Source organism: Physella acuta, unplaced genomic scaffold, assembly GCF_028476545.2.
Source record: "Physella acuta isolate Inbredline_101_S28 unplaced genomic scaffold, ASM2847654v3 ptg000839l, whole genome shotgun sequence".
NCBI lineage: Eukaryota > Metazoa > Mollusca > Gastropoda > Physidae > Physella > Physella acuta.
This window is the reverse complement of record NW_026732356.1, coordinates 134,870-153,226: the sequence shown is the minus strand read 5'-3', so window position 1 is coordinate 153,226 and position 18,357 is coordinate 134,870. Positions and strand designations below refer to the sequence as shown.

The following is an 18,357-nucleotide window of genomic DNA, read 5'->3' as shown; positions in this document are numbered from 1 at the left end:
AGAGTGTCCTCCGCTAAATCAACACACGCCCAGAGTTCTCGATGCTCGCCAAAAGTTGAGAAACAACCACTTCACAACCGGAACCTGCTATCGGGTAGATCTTGGGAAAATGTAAGCGAACCAATCCGAATCAATCTTCATAAGGATCCTAAAGTGATTAAAAAAATCACCCAATGCAGAATCCCAAGGTACGGAAAAGTGAAGACCTTCTCACCCGTTGGCAGTCGATCGAACCAAATGGCGTGTAGGCGAACGAGTAGTTTGAACCGGCTAGCTGGCAAAAACAACCCCAGGCCGGTCTTTCTATCGAACAAACATCGTCCACTTGAACTGCCGGCTAGAGAGTGGACTGAAGGTCGCTCAGGTCAGGAGCTGCAGTCCACTGTCCCAGGTTTAAAGAACGCGCAGTCGTTAAGTTTGAAAGATGTCCTCCCACGCAGTGGCACACCTCATCAGGTACTCTCACGAAGTGGCACACCCTCTCACCTGAGGAATGTCAACCCCTGTGTGAGTCCGTCTCAGTTAGCCTCTTGCTTGACCGAGCAGCATCAGACTTCAATAGCCAACGAACCGAAACCAATCGAGAGAGGGTTGAAACCGCCGGCCCGCCTTTCCGGGGTACAACAATCCACCTTCGGCGCAAGATCTGTGATACGCCCAAGACCCCTGCGGTCGTTTGCCAGCAAGAAATACGTCACTTCCGCTTTTGTGTATTCTAAAAAGAAACACGGGGATCAAGCTCCGGGCGAGGTGACCCGGATGTCGCTCAACAGAAACATCCCCGCGCGCGAGAAGAACAACAGCGCCACTCTAGACCAGCGGAGCGTCGGTGTGACTAAACTCAAGCCAGACAACAACAACACCGCTGGCAAACGTGCCGTCAGCCTAGCACACGGTAACCAGGAAACGCTGAATTCTAACCGCCCACTGCATCCTAAAGTCACGAAGAAGATTCCGCAGAGGTTACACGGGGCTGCCGCGCATGTCAACTACAGCGGGATCCCAACCCAGGCTACCTGTAGACGTCACAGCTGCGATGACGCTAAACAAACAGCTCGTCTCGTCATTTCCGGTCAGCAGGAACAGGACGAGCCGGCAGATCCGGTATGCGAGGAACCGTCCTGCGGTGCCAACAACTCACAAGATTCCGCCCCAGCCACAACCACGCCCCCCAACTATGACGTGAACGTGGTCAATCACGTGGTAGTGGAGAAACGTGCACCTTCGCGTGGTGGTAGCACTTCTCCAATTGATGAAAAAACAGGCGGGGCTGCGTCATGGGTGAATGAAAACTCGCTGAACGACACGGGCGAGGGTTTGAGTACAACACTCTTAGATCTCACGTCAAAAATAAACAAAAGCCCTCACGTCATGAACGAGCGGGGTTTGAACAGAGGCCAGGACAGGACCAGGCCGGGTGAACCGGTTACCGAGCCAGCGAGCCTCTCCTCCCTATACCGCACCCTGCAGCAGACGTACAACGAGGCCAACCAGGCCTACCACACGCACTGGATCCTCAACAACCAAAACAACTACAACTGCAGTGGTTACCACGCTGCTCAGAGGCTGCTGGTGCCCGATGAATCTCCGTCCCTCTCCCAGATACACACCTACTCTTGTCCAGTTGGCACAGACGTCAAGGCCAGAACAATGCAATGTCGCTCGTTGATTGCTTCACATCAAACGCGAATTCCCGAAGCACTTCAACAAGATAAAATTAGCTCAAGGGAGGTCACTCGCGATTTTAATAAATTACCGAATTCCCAACACGTATCAAATGAAAATAATAAACTTTACAACTTGTCTCGGAAAAGAATACCGTGTGTGGAAGTTAAGCCATTTAATGAAATATCCAACTGCTCTGAAACCGTCAATATTTCCTACGACCCGTCGGATACAGCTGATGAAAGTAACATCCAAGAACAGACACCTTTCGGCCCGCGGACCCGGAGTAGGCCAAACAGCAGAGCGCGAAATGGGTCAGAGGCACGCGAACTCCCGGTTCGAGAGGTAGCGGTTGCGCAGTCATCCCATTTGGACGAAAACCCTAGCGTCCAGGCTTTGGTCAAGTTGTTTGAGCGACAGGTCACTGACCAGCAACATCAGTCAGACAGCAAACAGACATCTCATGACTGATGACTTGGAAGCAAAAGTTCTGTGGTTAACGCGATCCTTAGTATTACATCAGATTAAGAGCTAACATAATTAAATTGAGGACAGAACACGTACAAAAGTCACGTGGGTACACGATATCTTATAATATCTATCATCTTGTAGCCTTTTCTTTTGAACTGAGCAGAAATAAAGTTATTTCATCACAAGAAAAAATGTTGATGACTTTTTGTCATGACTACTCAAGTGTTTGTTTTAAGCACTTTTTAAAGTTTTTTTTTTTTTTTTTGCTTCTATTTTGAGGCAGAAATGTATAGCATATCAATCGTTGAAATGTTTTCATTATATTTATATTATCAATAAATATTACCCTTTTGAACTTAACGGTCCATGGGGCAGGTGGAATCGAGTTCACCTCTTTCAGTGACCTTGGCATATGAGGGGATAGTGTGGTCAGCGCTATGCCCAGCCGAGTCGGGTAGGTTATCCACCACAGCCGGATGGACTTAAGGACATTCTATAGACTTAATTTCTAGACTTTCATGTTAGTAGTCATATGCTCTACACTTCGATCATGTCATCCCATATATTACATTATCAATATGTATGTGAAAAAAAGTAGTTTTTTTTTTTTTAAATATGTAACTAACAGTGTTAAATATAGTTGTGTAAGAATTATATAAGTTAAACCCTTGAAGATACTGCCTTTACTAGAGTGTTTGCCCAAACTATGCAGACCATCTGCTTTTAAAAAACACCACATAGCTTAGGCTAATTGCCTGTAAAAACCAACATAGAACAGATTCGCCTGTGAAACACATAGCACAGACTATTTGCTAATAAAACCACATATCACATCTGTCTCTTAAATGACTCCCCCCCCCCCCCCCCGCCTCCCCTCCCAACGAAACACTGCAGCTTCACAAATGAAATGATCACCATGAAGAGCTGAATAACATACTGTTCAATTTTGGGAAACATATAATAAAAACAAACCAATAAGATCAGTACATACAATATATATTTCTTTCCTACAAAGGCACATACAGTTTTATTTTAAAGCTAACAATCACTAAGGGAGGTCAATGGGATTATAATCGGTGACAAAAATAAATAAAAATTGAGAATGATATGACAAAAGCAATGCTGCAAGATCTATACTCTCACCAGAACAGCATCACACCATCAAATTGAACTTAACTTCAATCCAGCATTCAGATGTATACTAATCATTGATTATATAAGAAAATTAAGATTTACTTGAACTGTAGGATCAAATAATCCCTAATTTGAGTTTTACTTCAAGTGTGGAATTAAAAAATACAATACACCAAGTTTACTTTTCTGTTGCTTTACCTGCATGTTCTCTGGGTTGTAAGGCCAAAACCAGTTTACTACTACAACCTTGATTACCATATTTGGCAACACCCCCCACCCCCCTTCTGTAATTGCACATAAATAGGTGCAGTCAGCAGAACTATTAAAGTAGAAACTGTATGAAAGAGCCTGTTTTACTTTTAGATGATTCCTATTTTTTTAGAATAGTACCAGTAACTAACAAAATATCACATAATAGCTTCTTACAACCAAAATACTGTCATAAAATTAAGCATACACAAAAATATAATACAAATATTTTACAAGAATCAGAGAATGGGAATTTTACTCTGGTGTGTAATATAAATTATTTACATTTGACAAGGTTATTTATACATGAACTAATTGTGGAGTGGAGTTCAGGTTTTCATACAACTTCTCCATGAAAACTGTATGATGAGTCTATGGTGCACCCCTGAAATTAAACAGCATTCTGTCAGTCAGGCATATAGTATTTTATCTGCAAAGGGCTGAATTAAAATATAGAGAAATATATTTTTTTTATTTTTTTTACTTATTTTAATTTACATTTGGTTATATAACTGGGAAAAAAATTAACCATATAAATTATATTAAAACTGATTTTAAAATTATTGATACAGAGTAGAATAAATGTTTGTTAAATATTACAGTTTATCTTATTCAAAGTTTTAAACAGAAAATATCATGTTCAGCTGTGGGAAACTTATCAAGTAACTTTTAAAAAACATGAACAAAAACAGCAGTAAAACAATATTTAACAAATGTGCAACTTTACTTAGGTGAAAATATAATCATTGCTGTGGAAAAAAGTATATGATTTAATATACTTAGTGTACACAAGATGACATTTTGTTGTGACTAAACAGCTGTATGTTTTATTTAAATGCCCCTGGCAATTTCAATGGCTTAAAATATGATCATGATAAATTGTCTTGATGACTATTTAATTAATTAATATCATATAACCATACAAAATATAAAAACCTTACTTGGCAAATGTAATGATGGATATGATACCAAAGATAAGTTCCATGCCAATAAAAAATAACTGAATTGCTGTGAGGATGATCTCCACACGTAGAACATATGTTTGCCACAATAGGAAGAAGAGCACTCCAAATATTGAGGCAATGCTGAGTATCACACAAACTAGAACACCCATGATTTGTTCTGTTAAATTACCTCTTCGACCTAGAAGAAAGTGTGGATTTGAAAAATTTTGCTTTTTTGACCTTATATATTTCAGATGAATATCTCATATCTACTTAGATGATATACTATGGTCAAAATATTTTTTACATTTTCTTTTTAAAAAAATAGTCTCAGTAATTTTTTTTTCATAGTTAACTGCGATAAAAAATGTATTAGTACATTGGCTTCACTGAGAAAAAGAGAAAGGTCAAATATCATTTTAAAAATACCTATAAATACAAATTAAGATACTGAAATCAATCAACATGATAAATGTAAAAACTTATCTAAAATTATCTCATGTTAAAATTGAATAAACAACTTACCAAAAAATAAACGCAACACTTCTACAATTGCTAACAAGAAGAGCAAAATGACTTCTGCTGCAAGGACATTGGTAGCATATGGCAATGTTTCTCCTGAAATAACAGATTTTTTAATAGTTTAAATAATGACGAAATTTGTACAGAAATTAATTTTAATCATCCTACAGTAGAAATTTTGATATTTTTATAAAGGTGATAAATGGTAATATAATATATTTTTTCTAGTAAATGCTTATTTTTTAAACCTATAATACAATGTTTACCTTTGAAGACAAAGAGCAAAATCTCACACACAAAAAAGAATGCAAAGTACCAGCCATTTAGAAATAGTAAAATTTGATATGGCAGTGAAGACCTCTGAAGTGTAGTTAAGGTATAACAAGCCTCATACTTCAATACCTCTTTATTAAACCTACCAGAAATATCACCACCCAAATAAGCCGCACCCTAGCCATAACTTAAAGCTGTAGTCCTCCGTATTTGTGGGGAGGAGAAACATAGCAACGATATATTTTTAAATATTTACACTCATAAATTATATAACTAATATTTAATATTGCAAATAATGATACATTCAACTTCAAACATCAGGCTAGCTCATTAACAAATAATTAAATGTAATAGTATAGTTTGCAATACCGTCTGTTTAGTTTATTTATAAGGACACTGGTTCTTTGTTGGTTTTTTTTGTTTTACTTTATTAAGTTATAATTATAATAAAAACAAAATCATATTTTTCATGAAAGGATACTACTGCCTGTGTCCGACCTGAAATTTAAAGAGGAAAAACAAGTAGGTGAAAAACGCAAAATTTGAAATATCAAACATAATAATAATAAATACTATTTCATTGATGCTTAACTAATGACATGTATTTAGATTTTTATTTTTCAAAAATAAATATAGGATGGTCTTTGCCTTCACTGTTCAATACCCATTAATTTATAATAATCAGTAATAGGCCAAATAATAATCAGCCTTATTTTCCAATGTTGAAAATAGTAATCATGGTAATCTTCTTCCATATTCTAACATAAGCCTTATTAAAAATGTGACCTTTAAAAATTGTTTATAGTTTTGTTTGGAATATAATTTTTGTTATAGACTAATATATAGGATAGGATGATAATTCCGTAATCTAGCACGGAGTATGTGAATATGACTATGGATAAAGTAAATTAAGACGAAAATTACCAAAAATAATAAGTTATTATTATGTATAGTCAGTATTACAGGCCCAACTATTTCTAAAATTAATATTACTACTAGACCTAAGGCCTGTGATGAGTATACATTTTATATAAACAATCTTATAATTTAGTTCTTAAGTAATCTTAAGCATTGAAGTTTTTATAGTTTATACTTAGAAAGAGCCTAAAGTAAGTTAAAGTAGATCTAGATCTACTACTCATGATGATGAGTAGCTTCAACAGTATTCAACTAAATCTAGATCTACGTTGTCACATGATTGCGCAAACACATCAATCTGAAAATCTATATTAATTAATTAATGTATTACTTATTAGATCGTCTCCTGGCTGAGATGGCGGGATGACCTCTGACCCTGAAACGTCACTCGTCGTTTTTTGCGTTTTTTTTTCGTTTTTTTTAGGGGTCCGTTACACGACAAATGAAAAAAACTGCTAATATCGCAAAATCTCATCATTATTTTAATGTGAGATGCTAACTAAATGGACGCCATGCCTTAAAATGTTCGAAATATTCACGAGATACGTGGTTTTAATTAATACACGCTATTTTTGTCGAGTACTCTTGGGAAAAACTGAACTGCCGCCTTAAACGGCCCAGTACATGGTCGAAACCCCCTGGTACAAATGCAGAAATATATAATTGAGATATTTATAATGATTAATTACAGATATGTTGATACATTTTTTAAAAATCGAATATGAGGATGAGGTACCAATGCAGAAATTTCTGTCCGCGTTGTTTACTATCGTGACGTCATTGTTACGCTAGTTACCTCACAGAAACAACTAGTTTTTGTTTTTTGCGGAATGAACCTTTAAGTCTAGTATTTTAATTATAATTCAACTGCAGCGTGTGCAGAAAAAGTAAAATTGTGGAAATTATTATTGTATTAGTAATTTTATTAAAATATGGCCTATATTGATTTTTTTTCTTCACTGTGGGCCGACACTAGCTGCGTTGAATTTAATTCGTGACCGGTGGTTAACCTCGTCAACGCTGCGTGGCCTATTCGTTTATATAATCAGTGATGCTCGTTCAGTGGCCTTTTTCAGAGCTAGGCCTAATTTCGGGCGATTTTTAGAGTTATTTGATAGGCCGTTAGCCTTTTTCATTGCTGCGTATTTTAAACAATGCTTGTTCAGCGGCCTTTTTTTTTTTGGCGCTAAATAATCTGTTTACGGGCATTTTAAGCGTTTATGTGTTTATTATTTTTAAAGCTAGACGTAGATCTAGTTAAAAAAAAATGTGCGCGAGCATCATTTTCGTCTGTTAAAATTACAATTGGTTTAAGTTCAGGGTGGAGATCTTTTATCGTTTTTTTTTCTTGACAGATTTTATCAAGATAGATCGACTTCAAGTTGATATTGAATATTTAAATTACTTTACCTTACTACATTAAACTACATTTGCTTTATCTTTTAAGAGAGTAGACAAAAAAAATTAAGCTAAGTTTTAAAATTAGTCTTAGTAACGTTAGTTTTGTATCCATTCGGCTCTACTCTATTATAATTTGCTTGAAGAAGGGGGGGGGGGGGGAAAGAGAGAGAGAGAAGTGAAGACACCGACGATCTCGAGTACGCGTGTTCATTCTATGACGTGTACTACAGGCCTGCTGACCGCACAGTGACCCCTCGACCGTGGTGGGATTTTTCACCCGCGGGATAGTAAACATAAGCAAGCAATCACGCGAGTGACGATGTTTGGAGATTTTATTAAAAAAAAAATTACACGTCACGTTTTCAATATGAAAAAAAATGTAATGTAAAAAAAAAAAGACACTAATACCGTGTATGAACTTCAGCTTCCACACTGTTGACTCAATATAATGTGAATTGAGTTAGGCCTATTTCTTGTATTTATAGACTATCATAACAATCATATTATTTTAAGCATATTTAATAAAATTAGAATTTGAAATAAAAATATTTTTTATGGTAATTTGAGTTATGCAAGTGTTCATTATTTCATAAAAAAATGGTATGAATAACATGTAGAGTAGAATTTGTAATGTACATTTTCCTTTACCAATTTAATAAATAACTAGATCTAGCTTTATTATAAATCAGTTGGTTTTTTTTTTTGTTATTTTCCGGTGAGTAAATAACCTAAGTTGACACACCCCTTAAAAAACTTGTGCACACCAGTTCACGACGTCATGCCATGCCGGCAGGGATCGAGAACGTGGGTTTTGTCATTCATTTTCCATTCTAGACAAATTTTAAAATTCTCTCTTTTCTCGTCAACTGAGTAAGCTAGATATTTAAATGTGGTGTCAAATGTTCTCTTAAGGGGTAAGGAACTTAATAGTGTATTTGAAATAACAGAATATTTTATTTTAAAAAATCCATAATTAAACCTATTACTTATTAAAGTTATTAGACCTGTCCTTGGCCTATTCTCATAATCATAGACAATAGACTAATTATTATGATGAGTCTAGTCTCCCAATCACGATCTGAGTGATGATGAATATAGTCTAGAATCTAGATCTAGGCCTATTTAAAATATTTTATTAATATATCCGATGATATCTTGTTATCAACAAGTCTAGTCTAGTCAAGCTGGGTTTTAAGATTTGGTGGTGTCATTGTAGTAAATAAAGATAGATCTAGGCCACTGAAGAAGATTCATTAGTTGTTGTTTTTTTAATTCATTGAAATGTTTATTGGTTTATTAACAATTTGTAGAAATATAAGTAACATTTTAAACTAGACTACCTTTTCTGGCTTGTTGCGCTGTTGTAGAACTCTGGGTTTGCCCGTCCGCCATTTTGACGCGATATGGTTGGGAAGCGATGAAATGATAAAATCAAAAGGGCCTAGTCCTTAAATTTTAATAACGCTCAGTAGAAGAATAGGCAAATTATATAGATGGTAATTGTTTATATAATTTCTAAGTAAGACTACTTAAATTTTAGATTTTTTATTTTTCACAAACCAAAGTGACTAGATTCTACTTTTTTTTTTATTAATACTTATTACAGAAAATTATGTTGTGGTATATTTGATTTTATAGCTTTGTTACCATTATTGGCAATTTAAGTCCGAAATCAGAATCAGACATTGTGTAGCATGTTTTATTTTTTTTAAGTTTCTTCAAGGCAGGCTCTGCCCCCCCCCCCCCCCCCCCAAAGAAAGTCTACCGCCCCCACCCCCCCGAACGAGATGGAATGTATATAGTAAACATATACTTTTACTAGTGTCCCGCCCCCCCCCCCCCTCGAAAATATCAACTGCCCCCCCCCGGAGAAAGAAAGTCTGAAAGGAACAATGATTTTAAGTCTAGTAGTTATGACTTTTATTGCTGTTTCAGATATATAAACAAATTTGGCATCCGCAATCTTAATAGCAAGAGTTCTTAACACGCTTTAGAAAATATTGATGGCATTGGTTTGAGATAAGTACTAACAGGGAGTTTTTCTTTCAGAAAATTTTTCTCCGGGGTAGGAGGGGGGGTCACTTGTAACTTCTGGGGTGGCGGACTTTTCTGCTACCCCTTCGGGGAGGGGGTGCGGCACCGGTAACGATATATATATATATATATAATATATATATATATATATATATATATATATATATATATATATATATATATATATTCTTTAAAAAATTGACTGCGTGCTTTGATGGGAAGTGCCCCCCCACTCTCGAAGAGACACCTAGAAGCAACTGTAGGTGGTGGTAGATGCGATCATTTGGCAAATAGTAAAAATATGAAGGATTTAGACATTGGTATCGCCTCAATGGACAGCTCATCTGACACGATCCTGAAAGGTGAACCCGTTGCACACACGTGCTGGCAGACAAAATAAATCATGAGAAAAACTATACGGATCCCTCTATATAACAGTTTAGAGGAAATTGTAAATCTTTAGATATTTGAATCCTATAAAGATATGACATATGGCATAACATTGCCAAAGTTTGCAAACAGTGTTTCTTCCAGACCTTTTTCTCGGGGGGGGGGGGGGGGGCGCTTTTGAAATTTTCGTGGGGGGTGGTATATTTAAAAGTATATATTTTCTATATAAATTATATAAATTTTATTTCGTTCGGGGGGGCGGTAGAATTTTTTCGAAGAGATGCCTGGAAGAAACTCTGCTTGCAAAGTTGTAAATTGAGTACTCGGCTATGTTTGTTTGTTTGATCTCGGTTCCTCCTCCTTCGGACTCCTTCTTTTACTCGACTATTGAGATGTAAAACAAGCCAAACAAAAAATTTTTTTTTTTATCTTGCCGACTATATATATATATATATATATATATATATATATATATATATATATATATATATATATATATATATATATAAGTTGACAAAATGAACGAATATATAATTTATAAACAAAATATATAGCATCTAGGCATACTTTAACAAAAATACCCCCCCCCCCTCTGAAAATTTCAAGTTCGTTCCCCGAAAAAATAAAATACTTGATATAGATCTAGACACTAGATCTAAATAAGATATTTAATTGTATGCACGTTTTTAATAAAGCCTACATTTTCCAATTTTTTGAGGAAAATTTCATTTTGAATTTCGTTTTGTAATAAGCATATTTGTATCCAGAGTTTCTTCCAGGCATCTCTTGGGGGGAGGGGAGCGTCCCCGTTCCCCCCCCCCCTCCTCCGAAGAAAGTCTACGCCCCCCCCCCCCCCCCGAACGAGATGGATTTTATATAGTAAACATACACTTTTATTAGTGTCCGCCCCCCCCCCCCCAAATGGTGACCGCCCCCCCCCCTAAAAATTTCAAGTGCCCCCCCCCCCCCCCCCCGGAAGAAAAAAGTCTGGAAGAAACACTGTTTGTATCAAATGCCTTAAAGTTAAAGGAATATTAACTAAATCTAGATCTAGTAGTTTATCATTTTCATATGGCATAAACACAAAAGAAAATCTCTTTATTTTAATAACACGTTTTGGAGCATATATTTCATTCATTCAACTAACTTTTACTATATTCTAACTTTTTAATAAAAGACGTGTGAAAATTATTTTGGCACCGCCCTAAAATGGCCTAAAAATAACTAATTCTGTGACCTAAAAAAACAACTTTAAATCGCCACAGTGTGCGCTGATTCAAGAGTGCGACGTTACACGCAGTTAATCATGCCGGAGCACCACGAGGAAGACGGAAAGAAATTGATTTGTTTACAAACAATGGAACCTGATGTCATACCATCATCTAAAGTTTTGGACGATTTGAAAGTAACTGAATCTGAAATTGAATATAAAGATTTGGATTTTGGTCCAAATTTTATAAAATTAAAAATCACCGATGGAGTTCGAGAGCTGCTAACCGTAATCCGCGACAAGTGAGTTAATCTAGAACTTAGAAGTCGTAAATCTAGATTTCTTGATTCTAGAATCTAGAATCATTATTTGTTACATTTTACACATTTTATTGAAGTAAGAATGACTATTTTTTTAAAATTGATCCAGTAATTACTAATTAATTAGCCATCAATTGGTGAATAATAAATCTTTATTACTCTGACTTTGATACTAACGAACTTCATTACTTCATTGTTCATTGATTGAAATTGGGTAATCTATCGTTTTGGGTACGTAAAATCGCCCGCGATTTGTAATGTGAAAAACAGGTGACTCCTTAAATTTTAATAATTATTTCACATTTTGAGGAGGATTTATGTTTTTAAAAATTCAAAAATGTTTCCTTGATTCATTTATGTACCTGTTTTTAAACAATTGAATTAAAACTTTTCCGTAATAAATGAAGACTAGCGATGTTTCCAACAGATGCAATCATGCTCATTTACTATAGCAGCCATCTTGTCTAAGTTTTATTTTTATAAGCTTTTAGCGCCAGATTCAGGGGGAAGTCACTCTATTTTACAAATGGCTGCTGTTTATATAGCAAATCTTGCTCTCAGACACTGCTGTTTAAAGTTAATTTCTGGCCTATATCGATATATTTAGCCATTGATTTAGGTTTATTATTCATTTATCTATAATATTTGACACAAAAGTATGACATGAATATACTTCTATTAAAGCCTTGACAATGTGGTAACGTTTTCGTACATAAATAGCCGCGGGCGATTTTACGTACCCAAAACGATAGATTACCTGAAATTGAAATGATTCACAATCGACAATGAATGTGACAATTTTTTAGATCTAGACTAGAATCTATTTCTATAGGCTATTATTTATACTTTAAGATTTACCTGTGCCTGTAGAACTTGCTCTAGCCGCAGTGTAGCGGCAGCCTGCCTGTAGCAGTGTGTAGTGTTAAGCTAAAAAAAAAGTAAAAAGCATTAGGGGCAGGGGCCTAAATATCATTTAATTAAATTTAATATTTAGGCCTATAAAGTTTCCCTTTCAAACCTGACTGTCTATGGGGCAAGTGAAGTAGACTTCACTTGTTCAACCTCGGCATATGAACTAATGAAGAGATAGTGTGGTCAGCACTATGCATTTAGGCCTATAGTTAAAAATAAATAGATTAAATAGTTAAAATAGGCTGTTTTTTGTATTATTTTTGTTTATACTTCAGAAATACACCAAGGACTGACTTCATTTTCTACGCTGATCGCCTGGTAAATATTTTAAAAGTTTATTAGGTCAAAATGTTGGAGTGCAGTATTATTGTTTTTGGTAGTGCCACTATTAGTCCTAATAATTTTCATTTCTGTTACTAGGTCATGTATCAAACAACTCAGAAACATACTATAGAATATAGAATAGACACCTTCAATTTTCAAGCAAAAAAAACTGTCTGAAAAATTATTGAAAAATTGACAGTTTTAATCCTCAATGCCAATAACCAAGAATTGCTTTTAGTCATGTAGTAGTAATAAAATATCATCCAAAATATCTTTAATCATGCATTTAAAAACATAAAGAGATTACGCAAATTTTCAAAGCAGCAATCAATTTCACATCTTTACAAGTTGGTGTCATCCCCTCGAGCAACCCTTCCACTTAAGTAGGCAATAGCATGTGTCAAAGAATTTATCATTGTCACACATAAATGGTTGATTGATAATTTGCAACCTGTTAGATGGTGTCACCCCCTCATACGCATACTTGGGCCATACGACATAGTTTACATGAAATCAGTAAAATTTGTGTTTTTGTTTCTCCAATGTCTGATGGTGTCATTCTGATTACTAAAACTCATATTCCTTATCCGTTTAACTGGAAAAATGACTATCATCACAGTCAATTTAACAATTTTTCACCTTGATGTCACTTGCTTTTTGGTGACACCTTGTGGAGTTTGAGCCTATGCACATGCCTAGTGGTACCATTGATTATTATTGATTACGTTTTGTGTTTGTTTATAGTAGTCCTAGTATATTTTAAATAGATGTTTCATTCTATCATATTTTTTTTTATTTATTTATAATTTAGAAAAATACATTTAATTAATTTCTTTTAATAGATTCGCTTAATTGTTGAAGAGGGACTTAACAAACTTCCATACCGCAAATGCAGTGTTGTCACACCTACAGGTAAAACCTTTTTCTAACATGTTATGAGTAAGCTTAATAATTTTTTTCAATCAAATAAAGCTTATAATATGATTATGTCTTCAAGTTATAACCTTAATTCTCAAAAGTCAATTACAAACCAAGGCAAGTTAAAAATAAAGCTCTAGTTATGCATTTTAGAGTTTGTAAGAACTACTTGTGTTTCGTTTATTTTTATAGAAATAGCACTTTTTATTTTTAGGTCAGGTCTATGATGGATTGAGGTATGAGAAAGGAAACTGTGGAGTGAGCATTGTTCGGAGTGGTAAGTGGGAAGAATTTGTTAAATGCATCAAATTAGTTAATACTTTGTCTTGAAGTGCGCTATGTCTGAAATATAAAGATCGGGCTTCCCTATGCCATTCATTATCCTGTTTAGGTGAAGCGATGGAGCAAGGATTAAGGGATTGCTGTCGCTCATTGAGGATTGGTAAAATTTTAATTCAGAGCGATGAAGACACACACGATGCTAAAGTTGTTTATGCCAACCTCCCAAAAGATATTCATCAGCGTAAAGTGCTTCTTATGTATCCCATTATGTGTAAGTAGTCATCTTTTTCTTCTGTTAAGTTGAAATTCATTTTTATTTAAAAAGTGATATGCAATATTTTTTTTAAAAAGCTGGGTTATTTTTTTAAAGAGTTAATTGTTTTTCCCAGGTACTGGCAACACCGTTATTAAAGCCGTCAAAATCTTACAGCAGAACAATGTCAATGAAGCCAACATTATTTTATTAAATTTGTTTTGTACACCACAAGGTAAGTAGTATCATCACCTCATTTTTATTTTTCCCCTATCTCTCAATTAATTAGATGTAATTTTACAGAATATTATTTTAGAATATCTTTTTCTTTTTGAATACTCAATTTCTTGCTACTCTGTTGCATCTTTGGTTGATCATAACTAAAAAACGTTTTTCTCATTCTTGAATCCTAGCTGCCAACCAGTTGGTGACAGAGTTCCCTGGGATGACCATACTGACATCTGAAGTCCACCCCGTTGCCCCCACTCACTTTGGACAGAAATACTTTGGCACAGATTAAATGTGAACAATTATGTGGATTTTGAGCTTGTTTCCATTTGGATTCAAGTGATTGTTTTACAAGGCAACCACTCTGTTTCCTCCCCTGTGTAAAATTTGAACTCACCAGTCATGTGTTTCCTGATCATACTCTTGATGCCTTTAGAAGTGAGTGGAGCTGATACTTCAGGTAGTTGTTTTAAATCAAGTTATTTTCTCTTTATTTCAATTTGCGATATCTTTTTCTTCATCTTTTAAAAAAGTCTTGTATTATTTAAGGCTGTTTGCATTTGTAGCATAATTTTAGAATTAAAGTTCAAACAAGATTATAGCCCAATTATATATTAAAGACAACATAGGCTAGAAGAATTCTTTTCATGTATACACTTCTATTAAGAAAACTACATTGGTGTATGACATCTTCAAGTGGAAAACTGGGAGCCGCCTTATTTTTAATTGAAGGATTTCAAAAAGCACTTAAAAAATGGTTTATGCTTCAAATCTAACATTTACTTCAAATATGAAATTTTGTAAATAAACTTATTATTGTCTATTTGTAATTGATAATTCCAGCCGAATATGTTGTTCAATTTGTTGTTAAATGGATAAATTATGTCTGCCCATATTCAAGCCTACAATGCAGTTAAAAAAACATTTATAAAGAGTTATTGACTATGTATCTTCCAGTATTCCTATAATAATTTCATTGTTTTTTTAATGCCAACTTGATCAGTACTAGACTATTAGTCGTATCTTAAAGGTTGGTTATAAAAACCAGCTATCAATGTTAAAGTTTGTTGATGCTTTGTGATTATGCTTTTTGTTTTTTATTTAATCGAGTGCATGTTATTGTATATACAACTTGTGGGTAATACAAATGTAAATTGGTTCTTGCATTTGGTTTTTTTTTTTTAATGAGATTCCTACTTGATACAAATTTTGAGTAGCCTGGAATTCAGTTAATCATGATTTAATCTAGAACATGCCAGACATGAATCTGTTTAAAGCCTTTGGGTACAAAATTGTGCAATAATTTTTTAACATCAGGCATTAGTTGTTTTTTTTTTATATGTTTCTACTGTAGACAAAAAACAAGGTTTAAAAAAATAAAATTTCATTTCCATTCATGTTCATTTGTATGTACCAGTATAGGATTTATTATGAACTGTATACATGTATGATAAACTAAGACTCTTGTTGCTTTGTTTGAATTCATGTAGTGGTGTATCCCATGCCAAGTTTAAATGTTTTCAAGTATTGTTTGTCACTTCACAAGTAGTAAACAATAGAAGCAACATGTAATCAAACTTAGGTAAAATAGTTTGTATGTGTTTATTTATATTTTTTTAAAACACTCCCAAACCATGGTTATTTTGGTCCTAATTTAAAATTGTTTTATTGCTTTGGCATTCATTGTGATAGTTATGAAATGTAATCACATATAAATATCGGAAGAATTGTCGATTTAGTTAGATTTTTTTTTTGTTGTAAATTTGTTTAAAAATACATCTAACATTTGTTCTTGGTATGAAGTATTTTTCTCTACAATTGTATGATCATGTCAATAGTTTTAGAAAACTTGTAGGGTGGGTTTTTGAGGCCATAAGTGCACACTGTCCTGTAGATAGGGTGTGCAGAGTCAGAAATCATTCTACTGTAAAGACAGCTGGGGGCAACAAGTTGCTGCTAATTGAAAACCATCAGACCAGAACATATAAATAGAAAAAATAGCAATAACTAACCTCAAAATAAAAGTAGGTCTTTCTCTGTTTTAATTTTTATCAGATTTGAACAGAAAAAGAGAAGGAATTTAATAGAACTAGCCAACCTTAAAATTAAAGTTAGGGACTTTCTTGGTCTTTATAATTTGGGCTGCCACATACGTACCATTCATTTATAAGAAGAAAACTTTGGCTGGTGACATTTTTTTTCTGAATGATTTTCTAAACAATGTTAAATGACTTGGTTACTGAATGTTTTCTGTATCAGGTACTTTACTTTACGGGAACAGGTACATTACTTATTGATTTCCATTTCTTGCAATATGATATACCTCGTTTATTGTTCATATTGATCTTAATATACATCTGTTTTCAACATGAACTTCCTCTGGTATATAAGAGAAACGTTACTAGTATGTGCATTAAAAGTTTTTCTACAGAAATTGTAATTTATATTTTTACATAGCTTTACACTTACTTAATTCAGTTCTTGACAAATAAAATATAAACAGGTTCTTCCAATTTGTAATGTTTGAAGTTGCAATATTATGGCATGATTTGATAATTTAAGTAATAACTTTACATAAAAATCATCTAGTTGTTTTTAGAGTAATACTTTTATAAAAGTTTTGTTTTAATATTTCATATGCACTGGGTGACCCAAATTTTTAGTTAGGATCTCATAGTGAAGGTTACAAAAATCCCTGTTTGTATACTTGAGTGATGATGTACATTTCTTTATGTATAGTGCCCTGTTAGACTCCCAAGGAACAAAGATGGTATTAGATAGTCCTATTGTGCCTGCTATTGCACTCTGCAGCACTTGAAATCATTCCAAGAAGTCAGCCTTTATCTTCCAGTATAAAATCATTCAGCCTGCACTAAACATTCAGCAACCAATGAAAAGGGTCTAGGAAGTATGCATTTGTTTGTCAGTCTGTAAATGTGTAATTGTTTCTCACAGCGACAAGCAAAAAAAAAACTTTGAGTTGGCAACTCAATATTGTTTCATTCTTCCATATATTTTTACTTGTAAAGATGTAGCTTAATTTAAGAATGGCATCAGTTTGAAGTAGACAAGCTAACAAAAACTACAAGATGTTTTATTTTTCTTTGATAACAAACATTTGTAACAAAAAGTACCAAGGTATTACTGCTGTGTTCTATTATAAGGATGACAGTATTTTATTTTTAAAACCTGCTGATTCCCAGTTGTTTTTTTTGTTTGTTTTTTTTTAATATTATTTTTGTTGTATTTCATTGTTAATATTTTCTTTGTTGTAAAGCTTTTTGATAGGTTTATTTTTGTTACATGTATTTTATATTCCACACAACTTTAAGCTGTAACTTTTAAGTTAATGACATCATCAGAAAGTCTGAATCTCAAATTTAGTTTTTTATCCTAATAATCATGATGAATCGCATTTAAAGAACTTGAAGTTTTATTCCATGTAAGCTCTACTACATGAATGTATATTACATGCTCATAAGGTCATCCACTTATGAAAAATTATTTTGAGTACCATTAGGTGGTTTATATTTAAAGTTATATCTGGGAATGTGATTGAAGAATTGTGTAGTCTTTGCCAGATTTTTAATAAAAAAATTATTCAATTCAGCTCAGTTTTTCTACAAATGTTTATGCTCTCTGTTGTTTTGTTGGTGCTCAAATAACATTTAAAAAAAAAAAACAGCATTTAAGAATTCTGAAAAGAAAAAATCAAACTATCACTCTGTTATGATGTAACTTCCATAGATTAGAATAGAAAATGTTAGTCATAGTCAACCTAAACACACATGTGACATTTTATGCTGTGTGTTATCTTGATGCATTTTCATTAAATGAAAGCAAAGATCTACTGTAAACACTGAAGTAAAATTGTGTTGTAGGCTCATATACTGTACATGTATACACATT

At 34.0% G+C, this 18,357-nt stretch overlaps 2 protein-coding genes across 2 annotated transcripts; one reads left to right on the top strand and one right to left on the bottom strand.

The window, feature by feature from the left end:
- Positions 1-4,246: 4,246 nt before the first annotated feature.
- LOC131951930 (transmembrane protein 216-like) lies at positions 4,247-9,079 on the bottom strand. The gene is made up of 6 exons (XM_059314384.1): positions 8,918-9,079; positions 5,740-5,756; positions 5,252-5,345; positions 4,989-5,081; positions 4,461-4,662; positions 4,247-4,268 (listed from the first exon to the last, which is right to left on the bottom strand). The coding sequence occupies exons 1-6, from the start codon at positions 8,967-8,969 to the stop codon at positions 4,247-4,249; spliced, it is 480 nt and encodes a 159-aa protein (XP_059170367.1). The 5' UTR covers positions 8,970-9,079.
- Positions 9,080-11,265: 2,186 nt separating this feature from the next.
- Positions 11,266-16,830, top strand: LOC131951934 (uracil phosphoribosyltransferase homolog). Its single transcript, XM_059314392.1, has 7 exons — positions 11,266-11,513; positions 12,719-12,761; positions 13,610-13,679; positions 13,900-13,962; positions 14,077-14,238; positions 14,357-14,455; positions 14,634-16,830. Exons 1-7 carry the CDS (start codon positions 11,308-11,310, stop codon positions 14,738-14,740), a joined length of 750 nt encoding a protein of 249 aa, XP_059170375.1. The 5' UTR covers positions 11,266-11,307; the 3' UTR covers positions 14,741-16,830.
- The last annotated feature ends 1,527 nt before the right edge of the window (positions 16,831-18,357 follow it).

Coding starts and splice junctions, on each gene's coding strand:
- LOC131951930 (XM_059314384.1), bottom strand. CDS start 8,969: ATGGCGGACGGGCAAACCCAGAGTTCTACAACAGCGCAACAAGCCAGA. Junction 4,663..4,988: donor AGTGTTGCGTTTATTTTTTG/GTAAGTTGTTTA, acceptor ACTTTCTTCTAG/GTCGAAGAGGTAATTTAACA. Junction 4,269..4,460: donor TCCATCATTACATTTGCCAA/GTAAGGTTTTTA, acceptor TTTTTTCCACAG/CAATGATTATATTTTCACCT.
- LOC131951934 (XM_059314392.1), top strand. CDS start 11,308: ATGCCGGAGCACCACGAGGAAGACGGAAAGAAATTGATTTGTTTACAA. Junction 11,514..12,718: donor CTAACCGTAATCCGCGACAA/GTGAGTTAATCT, acceptor TTTATACTTCAG/AAATACACCAAGGACTGACT. Junction 12,762..13,609: donor TTTTCTACGCTGATCGCCTG/GTAAATATTTTA, acceptor TTCTTTTAATAG/ATTCGCTTAATTGTTGAAGA.